We start from the raw sequence: 10,996 nt of genomic DNA, 5'->3' as shown, positions 1-10,996 counted from the left end.
TATCTTGATATTTCTTGCGCGATTGAACGTGACAACTTAGCATTTTCTAGTGGAAGATGGATTTCACTTAGGACTTTCATGGTTTCTTGAATTTTTTGGATTTCTTGTTACTTTTTGTATGCTTTAGGCATGTATTGAATCTTGTGACTTGTTTCTTTCTCTAGAATGCTTAAAAAAGCTACAGTTTCCAAGAAGCCAAGGCCGCCTTCCTCACCATCTTTGGCTCCCAAGTTTTCTACATCTACTGCTGTAGGGAGATATAAATATAATTTTGGCACTCGACCTATTATCTGTGAAAGGCCAGTTGTCTATTCTAATTTTTGCACCTTGAGGATCGAACAGATATTTACTGAGCGAGGATGGATGTCCGTGTGTCGGATGAACGGGATAGCATATGTGGAGGTTGTCAGGGAATTTTTTAGCAATGCCACTATTTTGGAACGTTGTATATGGTCTACCGTCCATGGGGTTTCGGTATACTTGGACTCTGATGTCATTCGTGCTGAACTCCAACTTCCTGATGGTGAGTTCCAGTATCTATCTTCTGATCCGCTTCCTGATGTTAAAAACTATACTAATAATGTGTTAATACAAGAGGAACGTTGGAAAGATAATATGATGCCACATGCGAAACTAACTTCAGTGGCTCGCATGCTACACCTTTTTTGTCTTTACAACGTCACCCCAAGACTCGACATTCAAATATTAGTCCGGATCGGGCTTTCCTCCTTCATGCGATGTTGTCGGGGATTTCTATTGATTTGGTTGCTGTAATATACGATTCTATTTTGACAGCTGCACAGAAAGAAGCGCCTCGTGAAGGGTTGCCGTTTGGTTTTTTTATTACCAAATTGTGCACTCAGAGTGGGGTGCGAGTGGATGCCTCATAAGCTTCGCTTACTGCACAAAAAACATTGGATTAGATAACACTTAAGCGGAGTCAAGCTCATGATCAACCGTCTCCTTTCAAGCCGTCATCCTCTTCCGCCACTGGACGTCCATCAAACCTCGACAGTTCTGCTAACAGTTCTGACGATGATTCATATCACCCTGAGGGAGAGTTACCACAGTTCTCTGACCAGATTGATCAGCTTAGCACTCAGGTGCATGACTTACATTCGGCCGTGAATGATTTACAGGTTAAGCAAGCTCATCAGGGGACTGTGCTCGACTCCGTGTTGTCTATTCTTCATCGTCAGTTTTCTCCTAGTTCTTAGTCTTTAGAATTTGTGTCAAAAAGGGGGAGAGTTAGATGTTCCTAGGAATTTATGAGTTTACTGGTTGTAGGGGAGTTTACTAGTTTAGGAGTTTACTCGCTAATAACTTTTGTTTGCTTGAAGAACTTGTGAACTTGTGAACTTATGTTTGCTTGAAGAAGCTATGAACTTGTCTTTGCTTGAGAACTTGTGAACTTGTGTGAATTGTTTTTTAACTTCTAGTTATTTTCACTTGATCTTGGATCGATATATTTTTATTTGTAGGATTGAAGTGCTCATTTTGGATTTTTTGTAATATCTTGTAATCTAGATGTTTTGTCACAAATTGTCAAAGGGGGAGATTGTTAGGTTTTTATTATTGGCAATTGTGTACAAAATATTCTAAGTGTATTTATACATATATATGAGCTTTTATACAAGTCTAGAAAGTATCTGTTTTAAAGAATTGCAAGATTATTGGAGAAAAATTTATTAGTTCACATCGCGTTCACAGCACGTTCTCATACATTCACATAGACAGAGAGCAGCGTTCACAAGCGGTTTCGAACGCGGGCTCACGCGTTCACACAAATCGAGAGCTACATTACAAGCGCGTTTGAACGTGGGTACATGTGTTCGCATAGACCGAGAGCTGCGTTCACAAGCGCGTTCAAACGCGGGTATATGTGTTCATACAGATAGAGAGCTGCGTTCACAAGCGCGTTCGAACGTGGGTATATGCGTTCACACAGACCGAGAGCTGCGTTCACAAGCGCGTTCGAACGTGGGTATATACCTTCACACAGACCGAGAGTTGCGTTCACAAGCGCGTTCGAACGTGGATACATGTGTTCACACAGACAGAGAGCAGCGTTCACAAGTACGTTCGAACGCAACCTATAAAAATCAGGCTGTTGCGTTCAAACGCACTTGGGCCCATTCGAACACAACTGAGATCAAGTCAAGTCGTTCAAACGCACCCGGGCCGCGTTCGAACGCACCTATGAAGTTTGTAATTTTTGGACTTTCTTGAGTTCAGATAAGACTTGGATTTGACTCTATCTTAGAAATCTTATATAAGTATAGTGATGCCCTAACTCTAGAGTAGTTGGTGAAGCAATTTTGAAGGAGACTTCTTGAGGCTACATCGTTTCTTCAACCAACAAGGTCCTTCTTATCTACAAAGCTTAATCTTTCGTCTTAAGGGCTATCTAGACGAAAAAATAATCTCGAGGGCTACTGAGGTTGGACATCAATTACGAGAAGCAGTGAATCGTGGGTTCTAGCGAGCAAGACTGAGAGGAACAAAGTTGTTTGGATCAACGGATTATTTTGTTAGTCAGTCTTGTAACTGCTACTATTCTAGTGATTGGTTTTGATCCGAGTTTGGATCCGTAGTTTTTTCCCATTTAGGTTTTTCCACGTTAAAATCTTGGCGTTCATCTCTGCTTTCGTTTTTAAAATTTCTTCCGACTTTTACTTAAGCGAACGAGTGATATCATTTTCTTGGATTTAGATACATACGTGTGTCTAGGGGTTTTTTTCAACTATCAATTGACTACTAAGGATTATTTGCTTCCATTCACATAAGATAAAAGCAATTTTCATTTCTTATTCTATTTTTAGCTCACATTTAATTTGAATTGTATATCACATTAAAGTTAATGATTATACCGCTATTCTAGTTTACAACTAAATAGAAGGGTGTAAAGGAGCCGAACTTGAGTGAGCTGGGCTAGCTCGGCTTGGCTTGATTGCTAAATTTTCCTAGCTCTAGCTCGATTCGAGCTAAAAAAAGCTTAGATCGTTCGACTCATCTCTAGCTCGATAAGGCTTGAGCTCAAGTCGACAACTCGATGGGAGAGTTTGAGGACTAGGTATCAATGAGGTGGTGGAGGATGTAAAGGGCCTCGACGTCGTCCCCAGTCTCGAGTTTTGCATAGACGAGGGATCGGAGGGCATCGGTGTTCTCAAGGTTAAAGTCAAAAAGACAAGAGATAGGAAGTTATATGAATTCATCTTCATTTTGACCTTGCTGAAAGAATCGAACCTTTCCTCCATTGCCGACAAGGAAGGAAGCAGAGGGCTTGGCCCTCACCACCGGAGGGAAATCTTGCCGAAGAGTAGAGCAGCAAAGCGACGGCAAGGATTAAGGCTCCACGTGGGCTTTTTTGACGCCCTACAACTAAACACTTGATTTCCCTAAATTAGATTAGATGTACAATTTTAATAGTAAAAATTAGAATAACTAACTAATTTCACGGTGAAACTTTCACTTAACCGGCAACCAAACGCCACTACTACTGTGGTGACCTCAATCTAACACCTCTAAGCCGAACCCGCCTATTCAGCGGATCAAACACTATCGGGTTAACGGGTCCGATCATATCCGCCAGAACTGTAATATTATAAAAAGAATTACCAGTCCTTTAGGGTTTCCTCCCTCCTCTTCTCCCATCTCCCACGTCCGCCGACTTCTTCCCGGTGGAGGAGATGAAGACGATCCGATCGTCGGAGACGATGGAGATACCGGAAGGGGTGACGGTAAGCGTGCGGGCGAAGGAGGTGGAGGTGGAGGGCCCCCGGGGTAAGCTAACCCGGAGCTTCAAGCACCTCAACCTCGACTTCGAACTCACCGACGGCGGACGGAAGCTCAAGGTCGACGCCTGGTTCGGGTCACGACGCACAATGGCTGCGATCCGAACCGCCATCTCGCACGTGCAGAACCTCATCACAGGGGTCACCAAGGGGTACCGGTACAAGATGCGCTTCGTGTACGCGCACTTCCCCATCAATGCGAGCATCACCAATGGCAACACCGCCATCGAGATCAGGAACTTCCTCGGCGAGAAGAAGGTTAGATTTTGATTAGATTCTATTGTTTTATTTACTCTGCATTATGGGATGTTGAATATAATTTTTGTGATGTTTCTTTGGGAATGTTATGTGCATTTTATATATTTAACTTGTTGCATCTTATAATTTTAGTTTCTATTTATATTTCTGCACATATATTTGAAGCTAATTAAGAAATGTGAATCTTTTATGAAATTACTTGAGTTCTTAGTTAGGTCTTATCACTTTTAACTTTCTTTGAGCAAATTTGAGACTCACCTCTGTGTAATATGTTGCTTTCTAGTTCTTATCATATATTTCTTCTAATGTTCGTGGGTATGTTGGGAAGCTTTTAATCATTTTGATATTTAACCAATTTAAAAACTACAAATTATCGAAATTAGTTGGTTACACATTTAATCTTCTGGCCACTAAATTTACAGGGATTGTTTGGTATTGACTAGCTATTGAACTCTGAAATAACCTGAAGTATGCTAGAAGTATATGATCTGTGAAGTCTCAGAAATGAATGGAAGTCGTCTTCGAGCTTTCATGTCATCCATTCTACTTTTTGCTACTGTCCCGCAGTTGTGCAATAGTCATGAGTAATTCATTATATCAAAGCTGTATAATGTTCTTTTACTTTTCTTCCTACTGATATGTCCCATGATTCCAAAATCCATCAGAGTTTTCATGCCAAAATTTACTGCCCTTGTTTCTTGTTTTGTACTGAAATGTTGATCCTTGTAGTTTTGATCTTTGTTGTCTAAATGGAAGCATCTTAGAGATGTAAGTGATATCTAGCAATATTAAAGCAATTCAAAGTTTGAATTTACATCAACTATTGCAGGTGCGGAAGGTGGGTATGCTTGATGGTGTCGCAATTGTTCGATCAGAAAAGGTGAAGGATGAGCTGATCCTTGATGGCAATGATGTTGAACTTGTTTCGCGTTCTGCAGCTTTAATCAACCAGGTTGGAGAAATGCCTATTTTACAATAGTGGACCTGCTAAATTATATGTCCTCCCTATTGTTTTTCGTAAGCAAAGGATTTGTTTGGTTTTCACATTGATGAACAATTCTGTTTTGTGGTAACAGAAATGCCATGTGAAGAACAAGGATATACGGAAGTTTTTGGATGGTATTTATGTCAGCGAAAGGGGGACGATGACAGATGAATAGTAAGAAGTTGGCCAAATTTGCATAACCCTAGTTGTGGGGTGATTGGGTAATCTATTACTATGTTCAGTTTGCAATCTTGGAGAGGATTGGGAATGAAATAGTAGATCTAAAATTTGGGTAGTGTTTAAGGGTTAATCTGATATATTTTTCCTCTTGTGTTATCGTAGCTTTGGCAGTTTATGATTAGTCTTCAAAGTTCAAGAAATGTAGCTGTGGAGACTCTTTTTCCTCTGATACTTCCTTCAGGTGTAAACCATTAAAGAAATGGAAAACCGTACTCTTTGCTTCCAAAGATTTTGCTTTCAGTACTCTGTTGTTCCAGATTGGTACATATGGCACGGCTAAAATTGTATAAATTTCCTGCCATCCGGGCCCAAATTTAGAACTAGATGCTTTTTTTTCTGTCAGTTGGAATTGCTGTGCTAGAAAGTGAGTAACAGATGCATAATTTCTCCAGTTCCATTGGATTTACATATAAACTGAAGATTGCATATCATTGATCTCCAACAGGTGGGTTACATTTCATCATCTACTCATGAAGTTGCTTTAATGAAGAGGAAAATCTAGTGAGAGCGCATATGGTGGCAAAGTCTTATTTAATTTTTAATTTTGAAGGTAGTGTACACTGACTAACAGTAGACCCCGACCCTTAGGTAGGTATAAGATAAACCCACATTATGGACAGTGGCACCATCAATATTAAATCATAAATCATAGTCTGGAATTTTGAAAGTCTTAAGAAACTCTATCTATAATATATCCTTCAACCCAAATAGGACGACTAGCAAAGCCACCATGATCTCGGCACTGGCTGTGCTGTTTAGGCACATCTAGATAAACCCACATGCTACCTCAAACTTAACACTTCGCTCCCTGATTAGGGTCGGCAGTCGTTGCGAAAACTTTTAGTTGTCACTCTCGGCAAAGACCACAGCCCTCAAGGATGGTTGATGGCGATCAGGCGCATGAGTATTTCACATCTGAAAATTGAATCAAACTCTAAATTGCTCATTAAAATCATCATCGATGACTTGCAAACATCTTGGACAGTATCAAGCTTAATTGACGATTGTCTGCTTATCTCTTGTATTCCCTTTGTAAGATTAAGTTTAATATCTTTAGAAGCAAAGTAAGTCACTGACTGGCTCGCACTCTTGAGGAGAAATGTTATATGTGGTTGCACCTGGATCGGGTCTTACCCTGATCCCCTAGGGCACCTTTTGTACTCTGACTTTATGAGGGGTCCCTCACCCCATGCCACTTAATTAACTAGATCACCTATCTTCCATATAAAAAAATAAAAAATAAAAAATAATAATAATAAAAGAAAAAGAAGGTATCCTTCAGTTTGGGGCTCTCTTAGGGCCCTTGGTTGGTGCCAAACTAGTTTACTTGTTCTAATGATCTTGATATCACCCTGGTCAGATTGGAAGTCCATTTGGATTTTGTCTATCTTTCCTAAAATCAAGGTTTTTTTTGTTTTGGAAAGTCTGATAAGGTAAAATCCTAACTGGAGATCTACTATATTATCTTCACCTTAGGGCAATTCTATTTGTCCCAATTGACATCTTACTATCAAAATTATTAACCAGCCATTCTACGACCGTAGTTTTGCCACTCAAATGTGAGCTTTCGTCGAGAACAAATCTAACATTACATTTCCGGATGAACATTCTTGGGAGAGTAGCAATCGAGTTTTTGTTTATGGTGGGCTATCTAGTTTACCAAGGGACTCCTCAGTGTGGTCATTGTCATAGTTCATTGGTGCCTATGGAAGCGTAGAAATAATGTCTGGTTTAATGATGGAAAAGAAACCTTGCTCTAAGGTATATAATTAGGATCATTGCCTTGCTCTTGTATACTAGGATTTAGAAGCAAAAAAATGTTACAAAACCCACTACACTCAATCCCACCATCCGTTTGGAATTATGCCTTTCTAGGTGAATCAAGGACAACACAGATAGGTCTTTTAAAAGATCGAGTAAGATAAGTGGAGTCGATTTTAATGGTAGTTCCCTACTTGTAGGTACCAAAATTACTGCTCTTGGCTCTTGGCAATTGAAACCATGGCAACTTAATCGTGCTCAAGACAATGGGAAAGTTAGTTGTGCAGCATGTCTGGATTGAGATCGACTCCCTAATTCTGAACAAAATGTTTAACGGCGCTCTTCAACATACCTAGAGCATTGATCTAATTATTTCTAACATTCTACACCTACTACAAAATTATTTTTCCTATCATATCACTTACACCCATCGTAAAAGCAATACAATGGCAGATTGGCTTGCAGATCTACCAGTTGGCCGAGGATCTCTCCAAGGCTTTTTTTATTCGTGACAATTAGTTTTTAGTCAATGGTTTTAGTCTTTCTTCTTTGTTTTTTCAAAAGAAAAAATATATATGTATCCTTCAAAATATCCTCGAGGCATTGTGTTCATCACTGTTCGAATTTTTAGTGGGGTCATCAACAGTCATAGCTCTAACGTTGTCGAGATGAAGAATTGACCTTCCAAAATCTCCCAGATAATCAAATTTTACTTTGATTGGAGGTCTTGTAATAATTTAGCACTCGATCTGATATAGATGGTTAGCATTGAGTTTTCGCATCATGAGCAACTTGTATAGCATCTGGTTCTAGACATACCAAACAGTTTTGGCATTTCCTTCCAATAGAATCGCATACTTTTCCATCATTCCACTTGCCATCTCATTTGTCCAATTAATATGAGCTCTACAGTTGGCTATCTAATGCTTCAGTGAATCAGAACTCCACCACCTTAGGACCATAGTTTTGCAAAGCAAGCATCTAAGCATCATCAAAATCCAAAGCATCTAATCTTCCATTTCTTTTCCATATTTATAGAGGATACAGTTATCAAACAATGAGAAGAACCATCCTGAGCTGAGATGAGCTCCATGAAAGCTTGTGCTCCTTACATTGGAATGGTCATAATACAACTAGCTTATGGTGGTTCAAATATTCTAAGCAAGCTTGCATTGGAGCAAGGATTAAGTTTCCCCGTCTTCATCGTATACCGGCATCTCATTGCAATGATCATCTTAACTCCTGTAGCTTTTTTTCTTGAAAGGTTTGGAGAAGTCTTTCATTGTACTTTGATCAGTAATGGCTGATACACATAATATTTCCTCTTGATGTAGGAAACAGCGACCTTCGATCTCATCCTCCATCGTTGCAAAGATCTTCCTTCTGGCATTGTTTGGGATCACAATTCATCAGAATGTTTTCTATGCTGGACTTGATTACACTTCTGCAACAGTGGCAAGCGCGTTGAGCAACATCATTCCGGCTCTAACTTTCATTCTAGCAGTTCTATTGAAGTTAGTCCTACAAAAAGTTCAGACTCCTTTGGAGATTTTGTTTTTAAAAAAAAAAATAGTAGACATTGGACTCATTGATCTGAAATTTTTTAGCATCATGATCCACATCTATGCATGATAAGGAACTTATCCAAGATGGCCATATCAATGTCTTAATCTGTTGCTACTCTTTGTCAGGATGGAGAAGGTCAGGATAAAGAGTACCATAGGAAAGGCTAAGCTGCTAGGCACTATCTTTTGCATCAGTGGGGCTCTCATCTTTACATTTTGGAAAGGACATCTCCTCATGGGTTTTGTTAGGGAGCCTTTGATTGCACTACATAGCAAAGGTCCTGGCCGTGGGACAGTGCATGGTGAAGAGGATTGGATTAAAGGCTCACTTCTTATCCTAACCAGCCATATTGCTTTCAGTGCTTGGCTTATCCTTCAGGTCATGAAACATATATCTTATAAACTTTAGATGCTTATTTCTGACAATTAGGTCCTGGGATTCAGCTTTTCTTAAGTTACTATTAGCATTTTGTGATTGCCATCAAACAGATGATATGAATTGAAGTAAAAGTCTTTTGTCTGTTAGTCAAGCATCAATAGTTATTCTATCCACCTTGGATATCTTACCTTTAGTTAGAGATAATTTATACTTGCAGGCTGTGGTGTTTGAGGTTTACCCTGCCAAATTGTCCATGAATGCAATGCTTTGCTTCTTTGCGTCACTTCAATCTTCAGCTGTTGCACTAATCTTTGAGAGAGATAAATCATCATGGCAGCTGGGATGGAACATACAGCTCCTGACAATTATCTACTGTGTTAGTCCTCCTCTCCATTCTATGAAACAACATCTACTAACTCAGCTTCCCAATGAGAAATATTTGTATTTCTTGGAAGTTACTTGGAATGAAGTGGTCATTCTAGCTTATTTTAATGCACAGGCTACTGTTATTTCTTGCCTCTCATATTACCTGCAAACATTCTGCATTAGCGAAAGGGGTCCTGTCTTTGCTGCAATGTTCAGTCCACTGCTACTAGTGATTGTTAGCATATTTTCGGCATTCTTCTTCGCAGAACGACTTCATATAGGCAGGTCAGATACAAAATATGGAAGAGCTCAACTTACTTCTGATTTATTGCTTTGCATTTCTACTTTGTTTTCAAGAATATTCTTCTCTCAGACTTCTTTATCTGATTTAAGGTTAGATGCAAAGTGGCTTCTAGGAATCCTCTTGGAGGTTTACCTTGGTACAATTCTGAAATGAAATGATCTCAGAGGTCATGAACTTTGATGTTAAGCTTATGACTGCGCTAATTTATCTCCATCCAGCACTAGTAAATAGAAAACACTATGAGAGATTTTCTTTTGTACAATTCTGGGTAAACGCATGGTCTCTTTTCTAGTTTATATGAACATAGAAGAACACAAGTATTTCTTAGTATTGACTTTGAGCAGGATGTGTCTAAAATTTTATAGCTGAATAAGATGAAGATCTTTGTATCTTACTATAATGGGGTAATAAAAGTTGCTTGTGTTTTGGGTTTCTGCACTATTTGCTCTCAGATAAATCCTTCAAAGAGATTAACATTTCCTTTTCCTTTCTTTCTTTCTTTCTTGTTAATTTTTTGTGCAGCTTGATTGGTACATTCATTATAATTGCGGGACTCTATTGCGTCTTATGGGGTAAAAGCAGAGAGATTGACAAGAAAATGCAGGAAATTGGGGAGACTTCTCTAGTGCAGAAACAAACATCAAGCAACGAATGTTAGATTACTCTGGATTAAGGGAAATGGGTAAGAAGAACACAAAAAGAAGAAAAAAAATAGGGAGAAGAAAGAGTATTTAGATTACTTTCTCTTGCTATCTCGCACAATTATAAGTGTTAAATTTTATCAGTACAAATGTAATTGGCAAATTGTATTTCAAGATATAACTTTTATTTTTATAATGTGTCTAGATTTTATGTACGAGCATATACATAAGTTATGACAAATGAAATATTTTAAGTGGAAGATTAATTTTAAAGTCAAAATATTTAAAATAATTTTAAAATCATTATTGAAGTACTCAAACGGTATTATGATGGTCAAAGTAGTAAAAAAAAATATTAAGGGCACAGGAACAACAACTTTGTTCAAAAGTCTGCTCAGCCGTTCAAACAAACCATCGGACATTCGAACGCATTTTCTTGAGACAGAATAGGCATTGAACTGCCCTTGGGTTTAATTTAATTTAGACTTAAAAGAAGTATTAAATTGGAGATCATCTCTTAGAGAAGTCGTCGATCAATATTGAGATCATCTTTTGGATGCCATTAGAGATTACTTCTCTGTTTTGAACGGAACATACTGAATCGTTTTCATCTAAACGCATCTATATCAAATTTGGAAGAACTACGTCTCAGGGTCACTGAGACGGAAGAATTAACCTCGAGGGTCACTAAAGTTTGGAAGCC

At 38.8% G+C, this 10,996-nt stretch overlaps 2 protein-coding genes across 3 annotated transcripts; both read left to right on the top strand.

Moving 5' to 3' along the window:
• The first annotated feature begins 3,637 nt into the window (after nucleotides 1-3,637).
• Nucleotides 3,638-5,504, top strand: LOC140783218 (large ribosomal subunit protein uL6-like). Its single transcript, XM_073130009.1, has 4 exons — nucleotides 3,638-4,052; nucleotides 4,882-5,004; nucleotides 5,129-5,258; nucleotides 5,380-5,504. The coding sequence occupies exons 1-3, from the start codon at nucleotides 3,690-3,692 to the stop codon at nucleotides 5,210-5,212; spliced, it is 570 nt and encodes a 189-aa protein (XP_072986110.1). The 5' UTR covers nucleotides 3,638-3,689; the 3' UTR covers nucleotides 5,213-5,258; nucleotides 5,380-5,504.
• A 2,579-nt stretch (nucleotides 5,505-8,083) lies between these two features.
• Nucleotides 8,084-10,462, top strand: LOC140784646 (WAT1-related protein At5g64700-like). Of its 2 annotated transcripts, none has more exons than XM_073132153.1 (6): nucleotides 8,084-8,261; nucleotides 8,380-8,552; nucleotides 8,730-8,982; nucleotides 9,200-9,358; nucleotides 9,482-9,633; nucleotides 10,175-10,462. In XM_073132153.1, the coding sequence occupies exons 1-6, from the start codon at nucleotides 8,121-8,123 to the stop codon at nucleotides 10,308-10,310; spliced, it is 1,014 nt and encodes a 337-aa protein (XP_072988254.1). In that variant the 5' UTR covers nucleotides 8,084-8,120; the 3' UTR covers nucleotides 10,311-10,462. The 2 variants fall into 2 exon arrangements, with proteins under 2 accessions (XP_072988254.1, XP_072988252.1); XM_073132151.1 differs by having other exon boundaries at nucleotides 8,084-8,302; nucleotides 8,373-8,552.
• Nucleotides 10,463-10,996: the final 534 nt, after the last annotated feature.

This window comes from Typha latifolia, chromosome 3 (assembly GCF_019914945.1).
Source record: "Typha latifolia isolate L0001 chromosome 3, TyphaL0001v2, whole genome shotgun sequence".
In the NCBI taxonomy this organism is placed as follows: Eukaryota; Viridiplantae; Streptophyta; class Magnoliopsida; order Poales; family Typhaceae; genus Typha; species Typha latifolia.
This window is presented reverse-complemented; position numbering and strand designations above follow the sequence as displayed.